We start from the raw sequence: 25,092 nt of genomic DNA, 5'->3' as shown, positions 1-25,092 counted from the left end.
CATGAAACACTCTAGGCTACATTGTTGCAAAACCTCTTCATGCATACGATGCATCATTTAGAAGAAAAAAAAACAGAACATATCCGGACCAAATATAAATAAACGCTAGAACGAAATGGTTCTATCAAATAAATACAATTATTGGTGTGGAATTAGAAATATATATTATTTGCATTCGTGTGGAACATAATAATACATGATCTAATTTAGCTATAGTAATACTGTATTAACATATCTAAATGAGTGAATGTACCTTTAGAATAATACAAGAGTGAGTTAATTGACTGACAGTCACAGAAGTCATATCTCCCAAGAGCATCCCCTAAGAACAAACACCAATTGATGTCATCCACAGAAGTGGAAAAACTCCGGTGGATTTTGTCTTCTGTTTATTGCATTAGTCCTTTTCTCAATGTTTTGATGCCTGTTTGAAAACACAACTGTCTCAGACAGGACTGTTACCATGACTCCCTCCCCTAGTATTGTGTTTTATGCGGGTATTAAGGCAGATAGGGGATATGAATAGTAATAGTGGAGCAAAGATGAGTTACGTCTGCGATCAAGCACACTTACAAAACGGAGGAAGCAGACAGCAAAATACTCTGCTGCGTTTCTTAAGACTGGGCCGGGACCGGTAGCACGAGAACTCGAAACTAGCCTACAAAGATACGGAGACGACGTAATGTCTTGCGCGGTGGAATAACAAATTAAATGGACTGTATTCCGTCGAAAGTTGATTATTAAAGAAATAGAGCAAAGTGCAGTGAACCGATCGCTCTCTCTCAAACACACAAGGCGTCTACGGGACTGTAGAACCGGAGGGAGCTTCGTTTTTTTTTTTTGCTGGTTTGCACACATTTCTGAGTTTCAAGTGGTGCACTTTAAATGATCTGAAGTAACGTCAGAATGTTGTATTGTTGTGATTTACTCGGCCGTGTTTGGCACTCACCGATCATTCGGTTATATTTGTTGGCATTTTTTATAGCACCTGTGTTCTTACACCCACAATGTTTGGATTTCAAGCCCCCCTTCAAGCCTCAAGATGATCTCCAGTTCTGCGCAATGTACAGGAACTTCGGCTGCTGCGACTCTGCCAAGGACAAGGAATTGATGGCTAAATTCTATAAGATCATGGACAATTTCGACTATTATGGATATGCCAGCTGTGCTGGGTACGTGCAGGACCTTCTCTGCCAGGTAAGCAAAGCGCGGGTAAAGGTCGTTACTCGGTTGTTTTCAGAATTACATCATCCATCTGTTCTTGGCAAGTCCCGGGATGTTTGTAGAGGCATATTCTTGTTGTACATTTTTTGGAGTGCTGTCACCCTTGCAACACTATCTAGCAACACTGAACAAAAATATAATTGCAACATTTTACTGAGTTACAGTGTATAACCTTTATTTAACTAGGTAGGTCAGTTAGGATCGAACTCTTTTTTACAATGACTGCCTACCCAGCCAAACCTGGACGACGCTGGGCCAATTGTGCGCTTCCCTATGGGACTGGCAATCGCAGCCAGATGTGATGCAGCCTGGATTCGAACCAGCAGGATCTGCAGTGACGCCTGTTGCACTGATATGCAGTGCCTTAGACCGCTGCACTACCCGGGAGCCCATATAACTAAACCAGTTCATTAAAATACATAAATTGGGCTGTAATCTATGGATTTCACATGACTGGGAATACAGATATGCATCTTTTGGTTACAGATACCTTTAAAAAAAGGTAGGGTCATAGCTGTACAAAGTTGCTGGATATTGATGGGCACATTTTTGTCACAATCGCCTGGAGTGGTGAGTGCAGAGTCAATTGCAGAGAGCAGAGGAACTGGGGAAACCGTCTTTATTTGGATTCCCAAACGAACGCCCAAAACAATAGGCGATAGATAGATGGGAAAATAGTCTGACCCAACACAGGGGCACAAACAGACAGGGGCACAAACAGACAGGGGCACAAACAGACAGGGGCACAAACAGACAGGGGCACAAACAGACAGGGGCACAAACAGACAGGGGCACAAACAGACAGGGGCACAAACAGACAGGGGCACAAACAGACAGGGGCACAAACAGACAGGGGCACAAACACGCACACCCTGACTAACAGAAAACAATCCCGCACAAAAATAGGCGGGCCTAACAGGCTTAAATAGACATGATCAATAAACAAAATAAGCGACAGGTGCAACCAATAAGACCAAACGAACAGAAAAGGATAAATGGATCGTTGGCAGCTAGTAGACAGGCGACGACGACCGCCGAGCGGCGCCCGAACAGGCAGGGGAGCCACCCTCGGTGGGAGTCGTGACAATTTTAGAGTGGCCTTTTATTGTCCCCAGCACAAGGTGCGCCTGTGTAATAATAATGCTGTGTAATCAGCTTCTTGATATGCCACACCTGTCAGGTGGATGGAAAATCTTGGCAAAGGAGAAATGCTCACTAACAGGGATGTAAACAAATTTGTGCACAAAATTTGAGAGAAATAAACATAAACTGCTAAGATGCATGTTGTCATAACAAGTGTATCTCCTCAAATCGAAAGTGTATGTGCTTCACAGAAGCAGGCAAAATGTATAATATGACAGAGGGGCTGCCCAAATGAAAGAGTTTGGTTGGTCCCTGACTCTCTTCTCACTTCTCCATTTTCTCCACCTTCCCCATTCCCTTTCTTTTCCCCCTCCTTCAGGAATGCTCTCCATATGCAGCTCACCTCTTTGATGCTGAGGACCCCAGCACCCCTATCAGAACCCTCCCTGGCCTGTGCCCTGACTACTGTTCACAGTTCTGGCTCAAATGCCGTTCCACCATCACCTTGCTCTCCGATGACCCGCAGCTAGCCGAAGCCGAGCCGGACCAGGACCGCTTCTGCCAGCACCTAGAGCTGGAGGACCCAGACTACTGTTACCCACACCTTCTCAGGTGGGGCTTCCAAGGGTTTGCTTGGAATTGGGGGTGGGGTAGGGCAAATGTTTAACATTTTTATGGGATTCTTATTGACTGTACAGTTTAATTGATTCAATTAAAAAACTTTTGTACACACCTCCACAGCAACGAACAGCTGACACAGAACTTGGGCCGGGTCCGGGCCGACCCCGAGGGTTGCCTGCAGCTCTGCCTGGAGGAAATAGCCAATGGCCTGCGGAACCCCCTGGCCATGGTTTACGCCAACGACGGAACACACCGCTTCTTTATAGCAGAGCAGGTGTGTGTGCTCACTTTCCTTTAACAGTTTTTGTATTGCATTGTGGTATAATAGGGGCGGTTTCTCGTGCAGACACAGATTAGACCTTGTCCTGACCTGGCCTTCAAAAATAAGCTCAATGGAGAAAAGTTGAATCTGCATCCTGGAAACCGCCCTATAGTGTATTGATTTTGTGAATTGTTGTATGTATATGTTGGCCTTACAAAAATGAATATCCGTAATAAAGTTATTATCGTATCTCAGGTGGGTCTGGTGTGGACGTACCTACCCGACCGCTCCAAGCTGGAGAAGCCGTTCCTGAACATCACCAAGGCCGTTCTGACGTCGCCCTGGGAGGGGGATGAGAGGGGCTTCCTGGGCATGACCTTTCACCCCAACTACAAGTACAACAGGAAGCTGTATGTATACTACTCTGTGGAGATTGGCTTCGATGAGAGGATCAGGATCAGCGAGTTCCGCGTCTCTCCCAGCGACATGAACGTGGTGGACCACGGGTCTGAGAGGTACAGTTACAGTGGGGCAAAAAAGTATTTAGTCAGCCACCAATTGTGCAAGTTCTCCCACTTAAAAAGATGAGATGCCTGTAATTGTCATCATAGGTACACTTCAACTATGACAGACAAAATGAGAAAAGAAATCCAGAAAATCACATTGTAGGATTTAATGAATTTATTTGGAAAATTATGGTGGAAAATAAGTATTTGGTCACCTACAAACAAGCAAGATTTCTGGCTCTCACAGACCTGTAACTTCTTCTTTAAGAGGCACCTATTTGAACTTGTTATCAGTATAAAAGACAACTGTCCACAACCTCAAACAGTCACATTCCAAACTCCACTGTGGCCAAGACCAAAGAGCTGTCAAAGGACACCAGAAACAAAATTGTAGACCTGCACCAGGCTGGGAAGACTGAATCTGCAATAGGTAAGCAGCTTGGTTTGAAGAAATTCACTGTGGGAGCAATTATTAGGAAATGGAAGACATACAAGACCACTGATAATCTCCCTCGATCTGGGGCTCCACGCAAGATCTCATCCCGTGAGGTCAAAATGATCACAAGAACGGTGAGCAAAAATCCCAGAACCACACGGGGGGACCTAGTGAATGACCTGCAGAGAGCTGGGACCAAAGTAACAAAGCCTACCATCAGTAACACACTACGTCGCCAGGGACTCAAATCCTGCAGTGCCAGACATGTCCCCCAGCTTAAGCCAGTACATGTCCAGGCCCGTCTGAAGTTTGCTAGAGAGCATTTGGATGATCCAGAAGAAGATTGGGAGAATGTCATATGGTCAGATGAAACCAAAATAGAACTTTTTGGTAAAAACTCAACTCGTCGTGTTTGGAGGACAAAGAATGCTGAGTTGCATCCAAAGAACACCATACCTACTGTGAAGCATGGGGGTGGAAACATCATGCTTTGGGGCTGTTTTTCTGCAAAGGGACCAGGACGACTGATCCGTGTAAAAGAAAGAATGAATGGGGCCATGTATCGTGAGATTTTGAGTGAAAACCTCCTTCCATCAGCAAGGGCATTGAAGATGAAACATGGCTGGGTCTTTCAGCATGACAATGATCCCGAACACACCGCCTGGGCAACGAAGGATTGGTTTCGTAAGAAGCATTTCAAGGTCCTGGAGTGGCCTAGCCAGTCTCCAGATCTCAACCCCATATAAAATCTTTGGAGGGAGTTGAAAGTCCGTGTTGCCCAGCAACAGCCCCAAAACATCACTGCTCTAGAGGAGATCTGCATGGAGGAATGGGCCAAAATACCAGCAACAGTGTGTGAAAACCTTGTGAAGACTTACAGAAAACGTTTGACCTCTGTCATTGCTAACAAAGGGTATATGACAAAGTATTGAGATAAACTTTGTTATTGACCAAATACTTATTTTCCACCAGAATTTGCAAATAAATTAATAAAAAATCCTACAATGTGATTTTCTGGATTTTTTTTGTTTGTTTTGTCTGTCATAGTTGAAGTGGACCTATGATGAAAATATATGCCTCTCTCATCTTTTTAAGTGGGAGAACTTGCACAATTGGTGGCTGACTAAATGCTTTTTTGCCGCACAGTATGTGCAGTGTTTGTGTACTGCCCCCAAAAATGGCTGCTGAATGCGCATTACCCCATTTGCACACATCATGATCATTCTTTTTCTCCATGTTCTGTAAAGGGGTCTGCACACTACGGAGGCAGCCCTTACAGAAAAAAACGGCTTCTGGCAAACTGCAAACCATTGAGCAAGCTCATATTTTCACATGCTGTTAATTGTGGTAAACTGTTGCGGCAAATTTGCGTCAACTTGAGAACTTCTCGCAAACAATTCTGGGAAACTCGTGGCAAACATTCTACTGTATGCTGCAAATTTGCTGCAAACTCAATATGAATATGCAAATTAGATCCGGTTTTTGGTTACTGTGTGTTAACAACATTGAAATATTGTATCTACATATACCAATCACATATCACTTTAAATGAACTTGCTTCTCACAGAGAACTAAACATATGAAATGTACTAAATATACTAAACATGTATTCAATGTCTTAACAGATAAAAATAAATCAAATACAACTTGAAATAGTCTGCATGCTAATGAAGAAAAGAGCTAAGACTGGATATTTCCCAAATAAATTGTTGATTTAATATTTTTATGTAGCTACAACATTTACATGAGAGAAATGTGAAAATGTTGACCTTACGATATTTAAAGGGACAACTACAGAATTGACATGAGCCAAGTGTTAACTGAGAAATAGCTTTCAACCAATGGAAGTTTAAAAGATAATAAACAACATTTTAATAATTAAAACAACAATAACTAAATCAAACCCAGTTCAGAGCTATTGCCCTTTTGAGTGAACTTTGGAGATGGCAGCCTTGTGGAAGTCCTTCGTCCAAAGCTTGTTGAATGTATGCACTGAAACAATCAGTAAACACAAAACTAAAACTAAATTAGGATAATGAAAACATTGTCTATTTTGGCATCTTAAAAGGTAGACACAGCAGCTAATGGGCGGGGGGTTTGGCGTTGTAAAAACGAGGTCAGCTGTTACAAAGTTGCCTTGATGTTGCTATGCTTCTAACTAAAACTGGCATTCTATATATTTTTCAGCAAGGAAACAATGTTTCTGCCTTTCATAAATGCTATATAAACAGACAATGTAGCTAGCATAAACTGGGACTTAAGCCTACACAATCTACCTTTAAATGTGTGGCCAACTGTTCCTAGAGAACCACAGTACACAATATTTCAAGTCTCAAAACAATTGATTCAAACTAATCAACTAATTATGATATTCAATCTAGACTGTAACTTCCTTTTTTAGAGACAGTTGTCTACTAGTTGTCTCTTCCTTCTTACTCAGGTGTATAAGGCTTGGGTGGAAGAAAAACCACATCAAATGGATTTATGCCTAACATGGCAATTCATATCATTTTTGCAAAATGAATTATTGTTAACTGACATCTCAAAACCATCTGTGCAAGAAGCCTTGACCTGGACCTTGACTTGACATATTTCTCTGTCTTCAGTTTGATTGAAGGCCTCAATCTGACTTTTTTAGTTGTAACTGATTGCTTCTAGAAAGAGAGAAGGAACAACACATGATCAAGATGTGCAAGCTACTAGATTAAAGCATGAAATATCTAATTGTTACAAAGAATGAATGTTTGGGCTACATTTATGAGCATGATGTAATATTAGCATTATATTTGTCTATTGTTGTATATTTATATATACACATACATATATATACACACATTCGGAAAGTATTCAGACCGCTTGACTTTTTCCACATATTGTTACATTACGGCCTTATTCTAAAATGTATTTTTTTAAATGATCCTCATCAATCTACACACAATACCCATAATGCAAAGCGAAAACAGGTTTTTAGAATTTTTAGCAAATGTATTAAATCTAAAAAATGGTAATACCTTATTTACATAAGTATTCAGACCCTTTGCTATGAGCCTGGAATCATACTACACTGGCTCCGACACTCATCGGATGTGGCAGGGCTTGCAAACTATTACATACTACAAAGGGAAGCACAGCCGCGAGCTGCCCAGTGACATGAGCCTACCAGACGAGCTAAATTCTATGCTTGCTTCGAAGCAAGCAACACTGAAGCATGCATGAGAGCATCAGCTGTTCCAGGCGACTGTGTGATCATGCTCTCCATAGCTGATGTGAGGAAGACCTTTAAACAGGTCAACATTCACAAGGCCACAGGGCCAGACGGATTACCAGGACATGTACTCCAAGCATGCGCGGACCAACTGGCAAGTGGCTTCACTGACATTTTAAACCTGTCCGTGACTGAGTCTGTAATAGCAACATGTTTCAAGCAGACCACCATAGTCCCTGTGCCCAAGAACACTAAGGTAACCTGCCTAAATGACTACCGACCCTTAGCACTCACGGCTGTTGCCATGAATTGCTTTGAAAGGCAATGGCTCACATCAACACCATTATCCCAGAAACCCTAGACACACTCCAGTTTGCATACCGCCACAACAGATCCACAGATGAAGCAATATCTATTGCACTCCACACTGCCCTTTTCCACCTGAACAAAAGGAACACCTAGGTGAGAATGCTATTCAATGACTACAGCTCAGCATTCAACACCATAGTGCCCTCAAAGCTCATCACTAAACTAAGGACCCTGGGACTAAACACCTCCCTCGGGAACTGGATCCTGGACTTACTAATGGACCCAGGTGATAAGGGTAGGTAACAACACATCTGCCACGCTAATCCTCAGCACGGGGGCCCCTCAGGGGTGCGTGCTCAGTCCGCTTCTGTACTCCCTGTTCACTCATGACTGCATGGCATGGCACAATTCCAACACCATCATTAAGTTTGCTGATGACACAACAGTGGTATGCCTGATCACCAACAATGATGAGACAGTCTATAGGGAGTGATTAAGACAAAGGAGCTGATTGTGGACTACAGGAAAAGAAGGATGGAGCACGTCCCCATTCTCATCGACGGGGCTGTAGTGGAGCAGGTTGTGAGCTTCAAGTTCCTTGGTGTCCACATCACCAACAAACTGTCATCGTCCAAACACACCAAGACAATTGTGAAGAGGGCACGACAAAGCCTATTCCCCTTCAGGAGACTGAAACAATTTGGCATGGGTCCTCAGATCCTCAAAAAGTTACATTGACTCTAAAGTCACATTGACTCTATACCAGTACCCCCTGCATATACTGTAGCCTCGCTGCTGTTATTTTTTACTGCTGCTTTTTGCCTCGTGGTTAGAGCGTTTGGCCAGTAACCGAAAGGCATTATCATGCTGAAACATGAGGTGATGGCAACGGATGAATGGCAAGCTAATGGGCCTCAGAATCTTTTCACAGTATCTTGTGCATTCAAATTGCCATCAATAAAATGCTATTGTGTACATTGTCCATAGCTTATTCCTGCCAATACCATAACCCCACCCCCACCACGGGGCACTCTGAACACAACATTGACATCAACAAATCGCTCTCCCACACGACACCATCTGCCCGGTAAAGTTGAAACTGGGATTCATCCGTGAAGAGCACACTTCTCCAGCATGCTAGTGGACATCGAAGGTGAGTACTTATCCACAGAAGTCGGTAATGACGCCAAACTGCAGTCAGGTCGAGGACGCGGAGAAGCTTCCCTGAGACGGTTTTATTTGATTGCGCAAACCCACAGTTTTATCAGCTGTCCGGAGGGCTGGTCTCAGATGATCATGCAGGTGAAGAAGCCGGATGTGGAGGTCCTGGGCTGCCATGGTTATACGTGGTCTGGGGTTGTGAGGCCGGTTGGACATACTGCCAGATTTTCTAAAATGACAATGGAGGCGGCTTATGGTAGAGAAAATAAAATTACATTTCTGGCAACAGCTCTGGTGGACTTTCCTGCAGTCAGCATGCCAGTTGCATGCTCTCTCAACTTGAGACATCTATGGCATTGTGTTGTGTGACAAAACTGCACATTTCAGAATGGCCTTTTATTGTCCCCAGCACAAGGTGCACATATGTAATGATCACACTGTTTAATCAACTTCTTGATATGGCACACCTGTCAGGTGGATTGATTATCTTGGCAAAAGAGAAGTTCTCACTAACAGGGATGTAAACAAATTTATGCACAACATTTGAGAGAAATACACTTTTTGTGCATATGGAACATTTCTGGGATCTTTTATTTGAGCTCTTGAAACATGGGACCAACACTGTACATGTTGCGTTTAAATTTTTGTTCAGTGTAGAATCCCCCCCAAAATGTAATTTGTTGAGAAGTAATAACTAATGCTACATGGTAAAAACAGCTGGTAGCCATGTGCCATTTCGCCATGACATGATGACATTCTATTTTTAGTTGATATGGGAGAAAATACATTGAAACTTCATATCAAATTGGGATAATGTTGTAGGTTACACTGGCGAGTAGACAATAAGAATATTTGCCAGTGCTAATTATTTATAAATCTTGTTATTTCATATGGAGGAGATGTGGGAAGCTAAAAGGCTAGCTTTCTTGCTGTTTATAGCCAGTTGGCTAGCAAGCTGCTAGCAGATATATCTACAGCCTACAGGGAGGCACAAAACAAGGTCATGTAAATCAAACTTAAACTTTCATTACATAGGCCTAGCTATTCCTTAAATATGCAGTTGGTTTTCTTTCAAATTGAAAACATTACATGATTCTTCTTTGCCCAACTCAAATGCTGTTTTTATTTATTTATTTTTCTGCTCTTTTGCACACCAATATCTCTACCTGTACATGACCTGATCATTTATCACTCAAGTGTTAATCTGCAAAACTGTATTATTCGCCTACCTCCTCATGCCTTTTGAACATTGTATATAGACTGCCCATTTTTTTTCTACTGTGTTATTGACTTGTTAATTGTTTATTCCATGTGTAACTCTGTGTTGTCTGTTCACACTGCTATGCTTTTATCTTGGCCAGGTCGCAGTTGCAAATGAGAACTTGTTCTCAACTAGCCTACCTGGTTAAATAAAGGTGAAATAAAAAAATAAAAAATAAAATAAAAAAATTAATAAAAGACAACAGAAAAATCTCTGCTATCGCCTTCTTGTGAACGTTGCTATTTTGAGAGTCTAGAAACGCATGGACCGGCGAGGTATCATGTTACCAAAAGTGTCTGTGTCATTGCACAGAAATTCAAAGGTTTCTGCTCAAACAAATGGGAGGTTTTTGCTCAAACAAAATCTATGCCAATACATTTAATGTATGATTTTCTAACACTGATTTGTCCAACACTTTCTCAGGATCATTTTGGAGGTTGACGAGCCTGCATCCAATCACAACGGAGGAATGGTGATGTTTGCTGATGACGGTTACCTGTACATTTTCACTGGAGACGGGGGCATGGCTGGTGACCCCTTTGGGAAATATGGAAACTCTCAGAACAAGTGAGAGAAGAGTGGAAAACTTGTGGAACTCGCATTGAATCATATAACTTGAACAATTAGTTACAGCTGTTAACATTAACACTGTTGCTAGTAATACGTTACTTCTAGTTGCATTTTAAAAAAACATTAAAACTACAAAGACAATCAGTAATCATACTTACAGAAAGACAGAGTGTTATGTTCCACATTAATTCTGCTGTCTTCTGCAGGTCAGCCCTGTTAGGCAAAGTTCTCCGGATCGATGTTGATGACAACGACAGAGGTCCCCTGTACAGGATCCCTTCTGACAACCCGTTCGTGCATGAGCGCGGGGCGCGCCCTGAGGTCTATGCTTATGGGGTGCGCAACATGTGGAGGTGCTCCTTTTTCCCACAACTTTACAACGTAATATGCTTTCATTCATGAAACATTACACTGACAACTAAAAAAGTGTGGTAAGAGTTTACATTAGTGCATTGAATAAATAAGTAATAACTTAGTTATAAAGTGTAAACTATTTGTAATTATTTAAGTATATATATAATATATATATATATATACATATATTTTGTTGTGTAATTACTTCATTTTTTAAAGGTATTTTCTGACATTATTGAACACATAGAGAGAGGATGACAGTGGGGAAAGATAGAGGTTGTGTCAAAGGGAAGTAGGTCAGATTCAAACCTATGCCGACACGGTAGACCGCTAGACCTAGGCCACACTTAAGTTGTTTTATTGGTCGACTTGTGCTTGTTTCTCCCATGGAGGTGTTCTGTGGACCGGGGGGACCCCCTGACTAAGGAGGGCAAGGGACGCATCTTCTGCGGGGATGTGGGACAGAACAAGTTTGAGGAGATCGACATCATAGAGAAGGGAAGGAACTACGGCTGGAGGGCCAAAGAGGGGTTCTCCTGTTATGACAAGAAGCTGTGCACCAACAGCTCTCTAGGTGGGCATCCTGTAGTTCAGCCTAATCCAAGATGAGTTTGTGCTGTATAGCCAACTCCAATGCTAATTTTCTTGCTGGCATCCTGTAGTTTAGCCTAATCCAATATTTATTTATTATTTCACCTTTATTTAACCAGGTAGGCTAGTTGAGAACAAGTTCAAATCAAGTTCTCATTTACAACTGCGACCTGGCCAAGATAAAGCAAAGCAGTGCGGCACAAACAACACAGAGTTACACATGGAATAAACAAACCTACAGTCAATAACACAATAGAAAAGTTTATATACAGCGTGTGCAAATGAATTAAGATTAGCGAGGTAAGGCAATAAATAGGCCATAGTGGCGAAATAATTACAATTTAGCAATTAAACACTGGAGTGATAGATATGCAAGCAGAGATACTGGGGTGCAAAGGAGCAACAACAAAAAAATCACAATATGGGGATGAGGTAGTTAAGTGGGCTGTTTACATATGGCTATGTACAGGTGCAATGATCTGTAAGCTGATGCTTAAAGTTAGTGAGGGAGATATGAGTCTCCAGCTTCAATGATTTTTGCAATTCGTTCCAGTCATTGGCAGCAGAGAACTGGAAGGAAAGATGAGTTTGTGCTGTGTAGCCAACTCCAATGCTCATCATCATGCTGGAATCCTGTGGGTGGGTCACGGTGTGTTTTGTTCTGTGATTTCTTTCAGCTGTTTTTATTTAGAACTGTTCTTTATTTATCCTTAGACAGTAATGGAACCAGAGTGGGAAGAGATGGGAAGGGTGGACGTGACGTGGGGATTGAACCCCAGTCTCCAGGGTCATTATGTGCTTAGAAGGGAAGTGCTCAGGAGGGAATAAGCAGGAAATCCGGGAATCATCCAGATCAGGATTTCTGGAAAATCACTGGCTCTGCACGAAATCTCTTATCTCCTACTTCTGTTCTCTTCCAGATGATGTACTCCCCATCTATGCCTACCCTCACAAGATGGGCAAGTCTGTGACTGGTGGCTATGTGTACAGAGGCTGTGAATACCCCAATCTGAACGGCATGTACATATTTGGAGACTTTATGAGTGGGTAAGGATCCTTACTGTACGTGTTCATCATTTTAAGTTCAATCCAAATCCTAAAAGGGTTTATGGATGTTTATACTGTATATCAGGTGTTTTATATATATATATATATATATATATATATATATATATATATATATATATATATATATATATATATGTATATATGTATATATATATTCAGAAGGTTGTGTTTTATGTTTTCGTATATAGCCTGTAAGGAAAGCAAACAGAAAAATGTAATAGATTCTAACATGTAGAGTCTCTTCCCTATAGGCGTATGATGACCCTCCAGGAGAATAAGAACACAGGTCAGTGGGACTACCATGAGATCTGTATGGGCATGGGTCTGACCTGTGCCTTCCCTGGCTTAATCAACAACTACTACCAGTACATCATCTCATTTGCGGAGGACGAGGCAGGTAGGAGGAGTCACATTAAAGATATTTTTGTTTGCCCTTGGTCACAGGCATTGGAAAAAAGTTTTTTTTAAGCATTAGATCACTAGACTGCAGACATTATGCCATTTTCCCAAACCAAGATTAAGCCTAGTCCTGGACTAAAAATCATGCTTATTAGAGAATCAAATCAAGTCCAGGAAACTAGCTAGATTTTAAATGACTGAAGGTGACATTTATTTTTTCTGTCTCAACAGGAGAACTGTACTTCATGTCAACTGGAGTGCCCAGTGCCACATCTCCCACCGGTGTGGTTTACAAACTGGTGGATCCCTCAAGGTAAGGATTTAAAGGCATAATCTGCCATTTCAACAGCCTGACCCTGCCACTGGCGGCAGGGTAGTCTAGTGGTTAGAGCGTTGGACTAGTAACCGGAAGGTTGCAAGTTCAAACCCCTGAGCTGACAAGGTACAAATCTGTCGTTCTGCCCCTGAACAGGCAGTTAACCCACTGTTCCTAGGCTGTCATTGAAAATAAGAATTTGTTCTTAACTGACTTGCCTAGTTAAATAAAGGTCAAATAAAAAAATAAGTTTAGTGGCCAACTGCTCTTTTCTTGAAGATGGCAGAAGCCTAGCAACACTGTCATAGACACTATTTTTAAAAGAGACAAAGACTAAACAAATCTGTGAAACATGTTGAGCATCAATTCATGATTACTGATCTGGTTATTTTAAATCAGAAGAATGTGCCTGTAGTTCTTAATGTGATTTCTATGGTCAATTCAGTCTCTGTGTGTTCTGTGTTCTTATAGCAACACTGCTGATGAACAGTATTCTTTCTCTGATTTGGTGATTGTTGAGGTTTTCTTACCCTCTGTCGAGGTTGGCTCACCCTCCCTTTCACCAGAGTTCGGTGTGAAACTCTCTCTCACACTCCCCTCTCTGCCTCTCTCTCTCTCTCTCTGTTGGCTGCTGCACTATATACGATTGTGTCAAGTTATTTGTTTTTCTCTCACTCACGAAGCTGATTTTAATTAGTCTCTACCACAGCAATGTTTGGAAAGGGAAGAGTAGAATAGGCCTTCAGCCTTATTTTGGCAAAGAGACCAGCTGAAACCTAATCAAATACGTCTAAAGAGCAAGGTCTCAACAGAGTCTGATGAAACTGGTGCAAACTCTGACTACTCACCCTCTGATTTAGTTGTCTTCCTGCTGAAGACTTTTCTTTTTGTCTTTTGTCTGTTTTAGACGGGCACCGCCAAGACAATGCCACTATGACCCGCTGCCTGTCAGAGTGAAGAGCAAGCTCATCAAATTCAAACCAAAGGAAAGTGAGTATGCTGGCTGTCAACTGTCTGTCTGTCTGTCTGTCTGTCTGTCTGTCTGTCTGTCTGTCTGTCTGTCTGTCTGTCTGTCTGTCTGTCTGTCTGTCTGTCTGTCTGTCTGTCTGTCTGTCTGTCTGTCTGTCTGTCTGTCTGTCTGTCTGTCTGTCTGTCTGTCTGTCTGTCTGTCTGTCTGTCTGTCTGTCTGTCTGTCTGTCTGTCTGTCTGTCTGTCTGTCTGTCTGTCTGTCTGTCTGTCTGTCTGTCTGCTTTTATTTTGTTTGTTTTATTTTGCCTCCTTTGCTCAATCAAGCACTTATGTCAGTGAAACACTAGATCTCACTGCTTCAAATAAATGATTCACTTCATCGTCAATTCACAGATCATGAAGTAATTTGAGAGATGTTTTTAGACCTTTGAGAATGCCAGATTGCTATTAAACTTTTATTACACTGTTAGATAGGCATACATGCTAATTCAAACCTAATCTCCCACAACTATACATTAGGCTTGTCCATCCTTATATTCTATAGCATTAACAGGAGTTGAACTACCGACCAAGCAACCAAATCTCTCCCCGCAAGAAGAGCCCGTCAGATCCCATCCCACTGAGTCTGCAGTAAGCGAGTCCGACAAGGACTGGCTTCAGGAGCTCATGGATATTCTGAAGGAGCAAGAGGCTGCCGCTGTCACCACCACACTTCCTCCAACCACAACCACAACCACAACCACAACCAAACCACCCAGGAACACACGACGGAAAAATCGCAGGAAGAAGGGCAAGCATCGGTTAGAGAATGGGTCGGCATCAGCAGCTGTGCCACAGAATGGGGTGGTGAGACTTGCGGGGGACGAGCAGGGGCGGGATGACCGGGGGAGGGTGGAGATCTTCGCCAACGGGGAGTGGGGAACGGTGTGCGACGACCTGTGGAATACAAAAAACGCAGCAGTGGTTTGTCGACAGCTGGGGTTCCGGTTCGCCCTGAAGGCGTCCAAGCACTCAGAGTTCGGAGAAGGGAAGAGTCTCCGGATTCTTCTGGATGATGTACAGTGTGAAGGGACAGAGGAGAGCCTGCTGGGCTGTCAACACACAGGCGTAGGTATGCATAACTGTGCCCATTACGAGGACGCGGGGGTGATATGTGGGAACTCAGACTACGTAGATGCCTAGAAATGAGAGTCCATTGAATTTATTCCTGACTGTGTCCTAAGTGATTGTAACTAAAACAAAGGAATATTGATGTCTAACTTTTGTCTAATTGTTATCAATGGTGGCACTTATAGGTCTACCTCTTTCATTAAGGTAATATAATGCTGATTTAATTGTTGTGTTAAAGTCTTAAAAGGTTTCTATTTGAATGTAAGGTTTTGCTAATGTAAGACATTGTCTTCTCTAAAGCAAATTCATCTAAACAGTATTTCAATGAATGTATAAGGAATACCAGGTTATTTAATACTCACTCATGATCACATACTGAAATCAATTATCCAACCAGACTCACAAGATGTGTTCAGTTGACATGGAAAAAACATACAGTATATATATACAGTACCAGTCAAAAGTTGTGACACACCTACTCATTCAAGGGTTTTCCTTTATTTTTATTATTTTCTACATAGTAGAATAACAGTGAAAACATCAAAACTATGAAATAACACATATGGAATCATGTAGTAGCCAAACAAAGTGTTAAACTTCTTCAAAGTAGCCAACCTTTGCCTTGATTGCAGCTTTGCACACTCTTGGCATTCTCTCAACCAACTTCATGGAATGCTTTTCCAACAGTCTTGAAGGAGTTCCCACATATGCTGAGCACTTGGCTGCCTTTCCTTCACTCTGCGGTCCAATTCATCCCAAACCATCTCAATTGGGTTGAGTTTGGGTGATTATGGAGGCCAGGTCATCTGATGCAGCACTCCATCACTGTCCTTCTTGGACAAATAGCCCTTACACAGCCTGGAGATGTGTTGGGTCATTGTCTTGTTGAAAAACAAATGATAGCGCAAACCAGATAGGATGGCGTATTGCTGCAGAATTCTAAATAAATCACTGACAGTGTCACCAGCAAAGCACCCCCACACCATAACACCTCCTCCATGCTTCAAGGTGGGAACCACACATGCGGAGATCATCTGTTCACCTACTCTGCGTCTCACAAAGACACAGCGGTTGGAACCAAAAAATTTTCTTCAGACCAAAGGACAGATTTCCACCGGTCTAATGTCCATTGCTCTTGTTCTTGCAACAAGCAAGTCTCTTCTTTTTATTGGTGGCTTTAGTAGGGGTTTCTTTGCAGCAATTTGACCATGAAGGCCTGATTCACGCAGTCTCCTTTGAACAGATGGCTTTGAGATGTGTCAGTTACTTGAACTCTGTGAAGCATTTATTTCGGCTGCAATCTGAGGTGCAGTTAATTGCCGATTTCTGAGGCTGGTAATTCTAATGAACTTATCCTCTGCAGCAGAGGTAACTCTGGGTCTTTTTTTCCTGTGGGGGTCCTCATGAGAGCCAGTTTCATCATATTGCTCAATGGTTTTTGCGACTGCACTTGAAGAAACTTTCATAGTTCTTGACATTTTCCGGATTGACTGACCTTCATGTCTTAAAATAATGATGGACTCATTTCTCTTTGCTTATTTGAGATGTTCTTGGTCTTATACCAAATAAGGGCTCTCAACTGTATACCAACCCTACCTTGTCACAACACAACTGATTGGCTCAAACGCATTAAGAAGGAAATAAATTCCACAAATTAACTTTAACAAGGCACATTTGTCAATTGAAATTAATTCCAGGTGACTACCTCATGAATCTGGTTGAGAGAATGCCAATTGTGTGCAAAGCGGTCAACAAGGCAAAGGGTGGCTACTTTGAAGAATCTCAAATATTGTAATGCTCGGGGTGTAGTGGAGGAAGGAGTCAGACGCAGGAGACAGAGAATTCAGAGTAACGCTACTTCTTTATACACCGACCAGGTGAAAACAGACGCCACTCAAAACAAATGCCCTAAAACACAGGGGAACTAAACAGTTCCAAAAACAACTCACGTACATGAACAACCGTGACATACAGGCGTGTACAATGAGTACACATAAAACAATCCCGCACACCCAGCAGGTGGGCCGGCTGGCTAATAAAGCCCAACTAATAAACCTAATTAACAACAGGTGTAACTAATAAACAGACAAGAAGGGGGAGGAAAAGATCAGTGGCAGCTAGTAGGCCGGTGACGACGACCGCCGAGCTCCACCCGAACGGGAAGGGGAGCCACCTTCGGTAGGAGTCGTGACAAATATAAAATATTTTTAGATTTGTTTTAAAAAATGGTTAAAACTGGATTCCATATGTGTTATTTCGTAATTTTGATGTCTTCACTATTATTCTACAATGTAGAAAATATAAAAAGTAAAGAAAAACCTGGAATGTGTAGGTGTGTCCAAACTTTTGACTGGTACTGTATATAGAGAGAGTTTGTGTTAAAGTCTTATTGGTTTTTTCGTTGCTGTTTTTTTGTTATTTCACTTGCTTAGGCAATGTAAACACGTTTCCCATGCCAATAAAGCGACTTTGGAATTAAGTTAGAGGGAGGGAGAGAGAGAGAGAGAGAGAGAGAGAGAGAGAGAGAGAGAGAGAGAGAGAGAGAGAGAGAGAGAGAGAGATGGGATAAAGGGGAAGAGGAAATAGTGTGGAGTGACAAGAGAGGATTAAGAGTGGGCAAAGTTAAAACTGCCAATTCGAAGCCTGGAATCCAAACGGAATATCGCTCTGTTTCTCTATTCAGTGTGGACTGACAAAATGCTTGCCTATTTGACCAAGTCAAAATCAAATCAAACTTTATTTGCCACATGCGCTGAAAGTGTAGACTTTACCGTGAAATGCTTACTTACAAGCCCTTAACCAACAGTGCAGTTCAAGAAGAAAAAATATTTACCAAGTAGGCAAAAATAAAAAGTAATAATGAAAAGTAACACAATAAGAATAACGAGGCTATATACAGGAGGCACCGGTACTGAGTCAGTGAGCAGGGGTACAGGCTCGTTGAGATAATCTGTACATGTAGGTGGGAGTGAAGTGACTGGATAGGTAACAAACAAACAGTGAGTAGCAGCAGTGTACAAACAGTCTAATGGCTTGGAGATAGAAGCTGTTGAGGAGCCTTTTGGTCCTAGACTTGGCGCTCTGGTAACGATTACCGTGCGCTAGCAGATAAACAGTCTATAACTTGGGTGACTGGAGTCTCTGACAATTTTATGGGCTTTCCTCTGACACCGCCTATTATATTGGTCCTGGATGGCAGGAAGCTTGACCCCAGTGATGTACTGGGCCGTTCGCAGTGCACTCTGTAGCGCCTTATGGTCAGATGCCGAGCAGTTACCATACCAGGCGGTGATGCAAACGTTCAGGATGCTCTCGATGGTGTAGCTGTAGAACCTTTTGAGGATCTGGGGGCCCATGCCAAATCTTTTCAGTCTCCAGAGGGGGAAAAGGTTTTGTCGTGCCCTCTTCACGACTGTCTTGGTATGTTTGGACCATGATAGCTCGTTGGTGATGTGGACACTGAGGAACTGGAAACTCTCGACCTGCTCCACTACAGCCCCGTCGATGTTAATGGAGGCCTGTTCGGCCGCATTTTCCTGTAGTCCACGATCAGGTCCTTTGTCTTGCTCACATTGAGAGAGAGGTTGTTGTCCTGTAAACCCACACTGCCAGTTCTCTGACTTCCTCCCTATAGGCCATCTCATCGTTGTCGGTGATCAGTTGTGTCGTCAGCAATCTTAATGATGGTGTTGGAGTCATGTTTGGCCACGCAGTCATGGGTGAACAGGGAATACAGGAGGGGACTAAGTACACACCACTGAGGGGCCCCAGTGTTGAGGATCAGCGTGGCAGACGTGTTGTTGCCTACTCTTACCACCTGGGGGAGGCCCTCCAGGAAGTCTTTGATCCAGTTGCAGAGGGAGGTGTTTAGTCCCAGAGTCCTTAGCTTAGTGATGAGCTTCGTGGGCACTATGGTGTTAAACGCTGAGCTGTAGTTGATGAACAGCATTCTCACATAGGTCTTCCTTTTGTCCAGGTGAGAAAGGGTGGTGTGGAGTGCGGCTGAGATTGCGTCATCTGTGGATCTGTTTGGGGGGTATGCGAGTTGGAGTGGTTCTAGGGTGTCTGGGAGGATGCTGTTGATATGAGCCATGACCAGCCTTTCAAAGCACTTCATGGCTACCGACGTGAGTGCCATGGGGCGGTAATCATTTAGGCAGGTTACCTTCGCTTCTTTGTGCACAGGAACTATGGTGGTCTGCTTGAAACATATAGGTATTATAGACTCAGTCAGGGAGAGGTTGAAAATGTCAGTGAAGACGCTTGACAGTTGGTCCGCACATGCATTGAGTACACGTCCTAGTAATCCATCTGGCCCATGGGCTTGGTGTTTAAAAGTTTTGTTCACATCAGCTACTGAGAGCGTTATCACACAGTCATCCAGAAAAGCTGGTGCTTTCGTGCATGCTTCAGTGTTGCTTGCTTTGAGGTGAGCATGAAAGGCATTTAGCTCGTCTGGTAGGCTCGTGTCACTGGGCAGCTCGCGTCTGGGTTTCCCTTTGTAGTCCGTAATAGTTTTCAAGCCCTGCCACATCTGACGAGCACCCCAACAGATCCACAGATAATGCACTCTCTATTGCACTCCACACTGCCCTTTCCCACCTGGACAAAAGGAACACCTATGTGAAAATGCTTTTCATTAACTACAGATCAGCGTTCAACACCATAGTGTAGGGTTCCCCAACGGGCCGCCCGCGTGTGAAATGTAGTTTTCAGAATAAATAAAAAAAATATATATATATTTTAGGGTGAATTTTCATTGTTGGACATAAGACCATCCAGTCAGGATATTTATTTTTATTGGCCCGCGATTGAATCTAGTTGATGATCCCTGCCATAGCTTAGAGATGAGCTTGGAGGGCACTAAGGACCCTGTGACGGAACACCTCCCTTTGGAACTGGACTTCCTGACAGGCCGCCCCAGGTGGTGAGGGTAGGCAACAATACATCCACCTCGCTGACCCTCAACACGGTTAGTCCCCTGCTGCACTCCCTGTTCACCAACGGCTGCCTGGCCACGCACAACTGCAACATCATCATTAAGTTTGCCGGCGACAGGACGGTGGTAGGTCTGACCACCGACAACGATTAGACAGCCTATTGGGAGGAGGTCAGAGACCTGGCAACCTCTCCCTCAACGTGAGCAAGATAAAGGAGCTGATCGTAGACTACAGGAAAAGGAGGGCCGAGCACTCCCCCATTCACAAAAACGGGGCTGTTATGGAGCAGGTCGAGAGCTTCAAGTTCCTTGGTATCCATATCACCAAGAACCTATCGTGGTCCAAACAAATCAACATAATCTTGAAGAGGGCAGACAACGCATTTTCCCCCTCAGGAGGCTGAAAAGATTTGGAAAGGTAGCTCAGATCCTCAAAAAGTTCTACAGCTGCACCATCAAGAGCATCCTGACTGGTTGTATCACTGCTTGGCACGGCAACTGCTCAGCATCCGACAGCAAGGTACTGCAGAGTGTAGTGCGTATGGCCCAGTACATCACTGGGGCTGAGCTTCCTGTCATCCAGGACCTCTATTCCAGGCGGTGTCAAAGGAAGGCCCTAAAGTCATAGGCTGTTCTCTCTACTACAGCATGGCAAGCGGAACTGGGAGGCCAAGTCTGGGACTAAAAGACTCCTTAATAAGGCTAGGCATCCCGCTAGCTGGACACCTGTCGACAGCATCCGGTGATATTGAAGGGCGCGCAATTCAGATAAATAATCGTATGAAACATTTATGAACATACAAAAGTACCTTATATCGGTTAAAAGCTTAAATTCTTGTTAATCTAACTCCATTGTCCGATTTACAATAGGCTTTACAGCGAAAGCATACCATGCGATTGTTTGAGGACGGCGCCCTACATCAACATATTTTTCAACCAGCACAGGCTTCATAAAATCACAAATAGCGATTAAATAAATCACTTACTTTTGAAAATCTTCTTCTGTTTGCAATCCCAAGGGTTCCAGCTACAACATGAATGGTCATTTTGTTAGATAAAGTCCTTGTTTATATCCCAAAAAGGAAGTTTAGTTGGCGCCATCGAGTTCAGTGATCTACTCGTTCAACATGCAGACAAACGAGTCCAAAAAGCTACCCCTAAACTTTGTTCAAACAAGTCAAACTATACAAGACAAACATTTCTATTTAATCCTCAGGTACCTTAAAATGTAATTAAACTATCAAATTTAATACGGGAAGAAGTATTATGTTCTATAGAAAAGTCAAATTAGCAGGTGCGCCTCGTCTTCGTCACGCACGGACAGACTGATTTTCCACTGGGACTCTATACCAAAACTCCAAATTCTTCCTTGTTTTGGAAGAAACAAGCCTGAAAACTTAAACAAATACTATTGACATCTAGTGGAAGCCATAGGAATATCAATCTGGGAGCTAGAATTGCATAGGACCCATAGCTTTCCATTATAAGAGCCTGGGTCCTCAAAATATTTACATTTCCGTTAGTTTTTTCTTAGGATTTTCCACCTACCAAATCAATTGTGTTATTGTCTCATATATTATTTTACAATTTCTACAAACTTCAAAGTGCTTTCTATCTAGGGCTACCAATTATATGCATATCCTGGCTTCTGGGCCTGAGTAACAGGCAGTTTACTTTTGGCATATCAGTCGGGTGGAAATTCAGGAAAATAGACCATAGCCCTAAGAAGTTTTAACAGCTTCTACCCCCAAGCCATAAGACTGATGAACAGTTCATCAAATGGCTACCCGGACTATTTGCATTGACCCACTTATTTTATTGTTATTATGTTTTGCACTGACTCTCTTGCACAGTCTCGATGTACACTCACTGGACTTTAATTACACACTCACACATACTACACTGACATTCCAACACACACATTAATATTTACGCACACACATACATTCACACTCTTCACATACACTGTTGCTACTCTCTGTTTATTATCTATGCATAGTCACTTTACCCCTACCTACATGTACATATTACCTCAATTACCTCAACTAACCCGTACCCCTGTACATTGACTCGTTACCGGTACCCCCTATATATAGCCTTGTTATTGCTATTTTATTGTGCTACTATTTTTTTCATTAATTTATTTAGCAAATGCTTCTTACTTATTTTTAAAAAAAGTTGCATTGTTTGTTAAGGGCTCGTAAGTAAGCATTTCATAGTAAGGTCTAAACTTGTTGTATTCGGCGAATGTTTGACAAATACAATTTGATTGGCACCTGATTTTATCTAGGCCTACTTTTAATGTAAGATGTCCTTGAGTGCCCTGAAAGGTGTCCGACAAATAAAATATATTATCGTAATTATCAATGCTATATACAGAGCAAAAGTTGTGGTTATAGTATCAAATTCAGCAGTCTAAATGTACCACTTTTCAAACTCCAAAGTCAATGACACCCTGCTCATATGAATCAGCCTGTTGTCGTTGTGAGAGTGACCCCTCTTCCGCTTTGACCAGGGTCATTGATATGCCAAGCATTAAGTAACACAGCTAGTGCCAGGCTTTCCCTGCCAACAAGAGACAGAGTGTGTGTAGTGGAAAGAAAGGCAACCTGTAGATTTTTAAAATTCACTCGACTTTATTGCTGTTGGCTCTGACCCTATGGCACTCAGTCTGTAGTCAAGTGTGTATCTATGAATTTGTGGATTTATTTATATTCTGCTTTACACTAATTATGCTTTTGAGCTCTGGGTCCACAAAAACTTGCTAATAAAGTGTTTATTCTCCAGTGTTTTTTCGCTCTCAGGTTTCATTGGCCCTCATCAACAATGGAATGTGTGTGTGACAATTTGAAAGAGAGACCTGTGGTCAGACAGGGGACACCAAACAAAAACATTAGGGTCATATTCACTAGAAACCCTAACCTCGGCAGCCCAGAACGAAAATCTGGCACCAGGTACTCTACTATTTTGCTACAATACTATTTATGTTATGTGCGTCTGTCCACAAGAAATGACTAGGAACCAAACAGAATCAATTGGAAGGAAGCAGACAGGGACTACGTGGATTTGTCCAATAAGAAACTTGTGTGCATTAATCAATACAACCCAGGGTATATTTAGTTCAAGGTGAAAACACGTTTGATGGTACACTCAAATGACAAGTTCCAGATACCACTAGGTGACAGTGGTATCTGGAGATTCATTTACAAAGATACCATTAGTTAGGGCAGACATTGCAAATTGAGGGGGGGTGTTATGCAGGTGAGTGAGGACCCAAAAGCGACTTAACAGAAACTGAGTTTATTTAAGTCCAAACAGAAATAACATAATCCTCAATCCTTTACAGGAAATGTCCAAACGGGGAAAACAGAAATCTTCTAGTTGTAGAGGGGAATTGCAGGATAAGCGGCAACAGACTGCAGGTCCCTTCGGGTAGGCGCGGGCCGTAGCTGACAGAGACACCTGCTCACACGCAGCATCTGAAGATAAGGCCAAACATGACTGGACGGAACAAGAACACAGCAAACAGCAAACAAGAATCCGACAAGGACAGAAGCAGAAACAGAGAGAGAAATAGAGACTTAATCAGAGGGCAAAATAGGGGACAGGTGTGAAAGAGTAAACAAGGTCGTTAGGAGAATGAGGAACAGCTGGGAGCAGGAACGATAGAGAGAGAGAGGGATAGAGAGAGGGAAAGAAACCTAATAAGACCAGCAGGGGGAAACGAAGAGAAGAGAAAGCACAGGGACAAGACATGACAATATATGACAATACATGACAGGGGGATGTTGTAAACTAACACAAAACATTTTCAGTCCACACAATCTTCTTGTCATGTATATACAGTGCATCTGTAATGTATTCACACCCCTCAACTTTTTCCACATTTTGTTACAGCCTTATCCTAAAAAGAATGAAAGAAAAAATTATTCAACAATCTACTCAAAATATCCATAATAACAAAGCAACAAAGTCTTGGTGGTTCCAAACTTCTTGCATTTAAGAATGATGGAGGCCACTGCAGAATGTTTTAGTACCCTTCCCCAGATCTGTGCCTCTACACAATCCTGTCTCAACGCTCTACGGATAATTCCTTTGACCTCATGGCTTGGTTTTTGCTCTGACATGCACTGTCAACTGTGGGACCTTATATAGACAGGTGTGTGCCTTTCCAAATCATGTCCAATCAATTTAATTTACCACAGGTGGACTCCAATCAAATTGTAGAAACATCTCAAGGATGATCAATGGAAACAGGATGCACCCGAGCTCAATTTCGAGTCTCATAGCAAAGGGTCTTAATACCTACACTACTGTAAAGAAGCGATTCTGAGATGCTGGACTTCTAGGCAGTTCCTCTGTCCAGTGTCTGTGTTCTTTCGCCCATCTTAATCTTTCATTTTTATTGGCCAGTCAGAGATATTTTGTTTTTGCAACTCTGCCTAGAAGGTCAGCATCCCAGAGTCGCCTCTTCAGTGTTGACGTTGAGACTGGTGTTTTGCGGGTACTATTTAATGAAGCTGCCAGTTGAGGGCTTTTGAGGCGCCTGTTTCTCAAACTAGACACTCGAATGTACTTGTCCTCTTGCTCAGGACTCCCACTCTTTCTTTTTTGGTTAGAGCCATTTTGCACTGTTCTGTGAACACAGCGTTGTACGAGATCTTCAGTTTCTTGGTAATTTCTCGCATGGAGTAGCCCAACATTAACA

General features: G+C 42.6%; 1 protein-coding gene across 3 annotated transcripts; it reads left to right on the top strand.

Moving 5' to 3' along the window:
* Nucleotides 1–506: 506 nt before the first annotated feature.
* Nucleotides 507–15,996, top strand: LOC124045329 (HHIP-like protein 1). Of its 3 annotated transcripts, none has more exons than XM_046364629.1 (12): nucleotides 507–1,197; nucleotides 2,687–2,919; nucleotides 3,049–3,202; nucleotides 3,446–3,705; nucleotides 10,492–10,635; nucleotides 10,845–10,991; nucleotides 11,385–11,566; nucleotides 12,504–12,630; nucleotides 12,903–13,048; nucleotides 13,282–13,363; nucleotides 14,274–14,356; nucleotides 14,889–15,996. In XM_046364629.1, exons 1-12 carry the CDS (start codon nucleotides 907–909, stop codon nucleotides 15,515–15,517), a joined length of 2,478 nt encoding a protein of 825 aa, XP_046220585.1. In that variant the 5' UTR covers nucleotides 507–906; the 3' UTR covers nucleotides 15,518–15,996. The 3 variants fall into 3 exon arrangements, with proteins under 3 accessions (XP_046220585.1, XP_046220584.1, XP_046220586.1); XM_046364628.1 differs by having other exon boundaries at nucleotides 509–1,197; nucleotides 14,880–15,996; XM_046364630.1 differs by having other exon boundaries at nucleotides 510–1,197; nucleotides 14,855–15,032.
* The last annotated feature ends 9,096 nt before the right edge of the window (nucleotides 15,997–25,092 follow it).

The sequence above is a fragment of the Oncorhynchus gorbuscha genome, linkage group LG10, assembly GCF_021184085.1.
Source record: "Oncorhynchus gorbuscha isolate QuinsamMale2020 ecotype Even-year linkage group LG10, OgorEven_v1.0, whole genome shotgun sequence".
Taxonomy (NCBI): Eukaryota; Metazoa; Chordata; class Actinopteri; order Salmoniformes; family Salmonidae; genus Oncorhynchus; species Oncorhynchus gorbuscha.
This window is presented reverse-complemented; position numbering and strand designations above follow the sequence as displayed.

Coding starts and splice junctions, on each gene's coding strand:
- LOC124045329 (XM_046364628.1), top strand. CDS start 907: ATGTTGTATTGTTGTGATTTACTCGGCCGTGTTTGGCACTCACCGATC. Junction 3,706..10,491: donor GTGGACCACGGGTCTGAGAG/GTACAGTTACAG, acceptor ACACTTTCTCAG/GATCATTTTGGAGGTTGACG. Junction 10,992..11,384: donor GGGGTGCGCAACATGTGGAG/GTGCTCCTTTTT, acceptor TCTCCCATGGAG/GTGTTCTGTGGACCGGGGGG.